Source organism: Calliphora vicina, chromosome 2, assembly GCF_958450345.1.
Source record: "Calliphora vicina chromosome 2, idCalVici1.1, whole genome shotgun sequence".
Lineage (NCBI taxonomy): Eukaryota > Metazoa > Arthropoda > Insecta > Diptera > Calliphoridae > Calliphora > Calliphora vicina.
Genome location: NC_088781.1, coordinates 91,833,580 through 91,836,431, shown reverse-complemented (window position 1 = coordinate 91,836,431; position 2,852 = coordinate 91,833,580). Strand labels below are relative to the sequence as shown.

Sequence of the window (2,852 nt, the reverse complement as noted above, 5' to 3'; positions counted from 1 at the left end):
GAATACAAAACAATATAAAAAAATCCTAACGGACAAATGAACCAAACAACAATGATCATACAATTGGTAAATAAGACAATTTAAGTAAACATTAAGGTAGCTCACAAACAATAAATATAAGCAAACCGAAATAATTAAAATTAATAAAAATAAAAATCGTAATAAATTTAAATAAATATATGAGCCATCGGCGACATTCCCACCCCCGTGGATCGGCAACGATTCACTACTCCAAATCAAGGACTGCTAGTTTGGAAACTGGGCGTTTAAGTATTCCACTACTTGTTTGGACATCAGCTCTTCGGATTACACCATCACTGCCAGGAAACACATTTACGACACGACCTCTCTTCCAATCTCGGCGGGAAACAGCTGGATCACAAATTAGTACAAGATCTCCCGGGGCCACAGGCTTCGTATGTTAGCACCATTTGGACCGTCTTGTTAGTGTGGGCAAATATTCCACAATCCATCTTTTCCAAAAATGATCTCGTAGCTGTCGAGCAATTCGCCACTGCTTCTTCAGTACCACTGGCTTTATAATTTCAATACCTTCTGGCGTTTGAGCCGTATTTGCAGAACCCAACAAGAAATGATTAGGCGTCAATGGTTCTTCGTCTTCCGGACTGACAGGCAAGTGAGTCAATGGGCGAGAGTTCACGATGTTTTCGGCTTCAATTAAAAAACTTTGCAAGGTGTGCTCTTTTGGGGCGACTTCTTTTAGGGTTACTCTTAAAACCTTTTTAACACATTGAACCATTCGCTCCCATATTCCACCTTCTGCAGGATTATGTGGACAATTAAACTGCCATTCAATGCCCCTTGTGGACAACTCATCTTCAATTTTAACCAGATCAAATACTTCATCAAATTGCTGGGCTTCTTGGTTAACTCCAACAAAATTCTTTCCGTTATCACTCCGAATCTTCAACGGGGTGCCACGACGATTTCTAAAATTCCGTATAGCCAAATTACACGAATCAGTAGATAGATCATAGGCCACTTCTAAATGTACAGCTCTGATTGTAAGGCACGTAAACAGGGCAACCCAACGTTTTTCATGGCGTCTACCAACAGTCACATTTAATGGGCCAAAATAGTCAACACCAGTATAAGTAAATGGCCGGACATATGGAGTTAGTCTATCACTTGGCAACGATCCCATAAAAGGAGCTACTGCAACAGCACGACGAATCTTACAAATGTTGCAATTTGATGTGGTCTTACTCAACAGATTTCGAAGTCGTGGAATCCAGAATCTTTTCCTTATTTCGCCTATGGTAGCCTCAAAATTTTGATGTCTCATTTTATTATGCACATGGGCAACAAATAGTTGTGTAAAGCGGTGACAGGGCGACAAAATAATGGGGTGCCTGGCATCTAAAGGCAACCAACTCTCAGCATCAATACGACCGCTCACTTGAAGTAAATTATTTTCATCAAAATAAGGCGAAAGGGAAAATAACTCGTTGTCCTTTTTTAAAGAACCACCAGATTTTAAAACGGCGAAACACTCTTCTTGGGACAGACATTTATCATATTTTCGGCAGCGATTGATAAATCTCAGAACCCAAGCCATTGTTCGTTTAAGCCTGAGAAATGATGAAAAACGATTAAAATCAATAACTAAATTTGTACTAACCAGCATGACAAATTTGGGCCGTAGTTCTTCTTCACACAAATCATCAGATTTCTCAGAATTCTTATTCGTCCAGTCAGCTTCGTTTTCATACAAAAATTCTGGCCCTTGGAACCAACGTGTTTCAATGGAAAAATCAACTTCATTTTTAGCTCTTGTAGTATCATCGGCAACATTGAGATCTGTAGGCAACCATCTCCAATCAGTTGGGCGTGTTGAATCAAGTATTTCGGCAATTCGGTGGGCAACAAATGGTTTATATCTCCTGCTTTCAGAACCAATCCAATTAATGAGTCACTCCAACAGATTCGACGAGAAACTTTGAGTTCATGTTCCTTCATTATAGTGTCCATCAATCGGGTCCCCAAAACGGCGGATTGTAGTTCTAATCTGGGAATGGTCATACATTTCAATGGGACACATTTCGACTTGGCAGATATAAACGATACTCATTTTTGTCCATCAGATGTTGTATATCTGCAATAGGCCACTGCACCGAAGGCATCTTCACTGGCATCAACAAAAATATGCAGCTCTAACTCCAAGGGCAAACCATTTAAAAAAAAAATTGTGGAACCTTCACATGGACAACATTTCTTAGGTTTTGGCGCCATTTATTCCACATCGCTTGTAATGACGCGGGCAACATCTCGTCCCAAAGTACACCAGACTTCTCTCATCAAAAGTTTGGCAGTTATCATAAAATGGCACAAAAAACCAAGTGGATCAAAAATGGACATTACGACACATAATAACTCACGCTTTGTGGGACACCTTTTACCAAGGATGACGTCAGACGAGAAACTGACGTCACCTGAGAAACTAACCTGATGATCTGAACATCCTTCTAGAGCCACAACCACCTCCGATGAATTCGATGTAAATTTACGCATTTCAAAACCAGCAGCTTTATGTATTTCACGAACTTGTATGGCTATTTCAATGGCTTTTGACGGATTTACAAAACTGTCTACAAAGTCATCTACGTAATGATGGTCCAAAATTGACTTCACGGCTCTAGGGAAACGATTTCGATGCTCCATTGCATTTGTTTCCTTCACATAATGGGCAATACAGGGCGAACAGGCAGCTCCAAACGTCATCACAAGCATTTCATACACTTCCGGTGGACCACTAGCATCATCTCGCCACAAGAACCTCTGCGAACACCTGTCTTCCTCAGCAACAACAACTTGATGAAACATTTCCTTTA

General features: G+C 40.4%; 1 protein-coding gene across 1 annotated transcript; it reads right to left on the bottom strand.

Moving 5' to 3' along the window:
* Positions 1–421: 421 nt before the first annotated feature.
* Positions 422–2,062, bottom strand: LOC135950689 (uncharacterized). The gene is made up of 2 exons (XM_065500220.1): positions 2,046–2,062; positions 422–1,904 (listed from the first exon to the last, which is right to left on the bottom strand). The coding sequence occupies exons 1-2, from the start codon at positions 2,060–2,062 to the stop codon at positions 422–424; spliced, it is 1,500 nt and encodes a 499-aa protein (XP_065356292.1).
* Between the last annotated feature and the right edge of the window lie 790 nt (positions 2,063–2,852).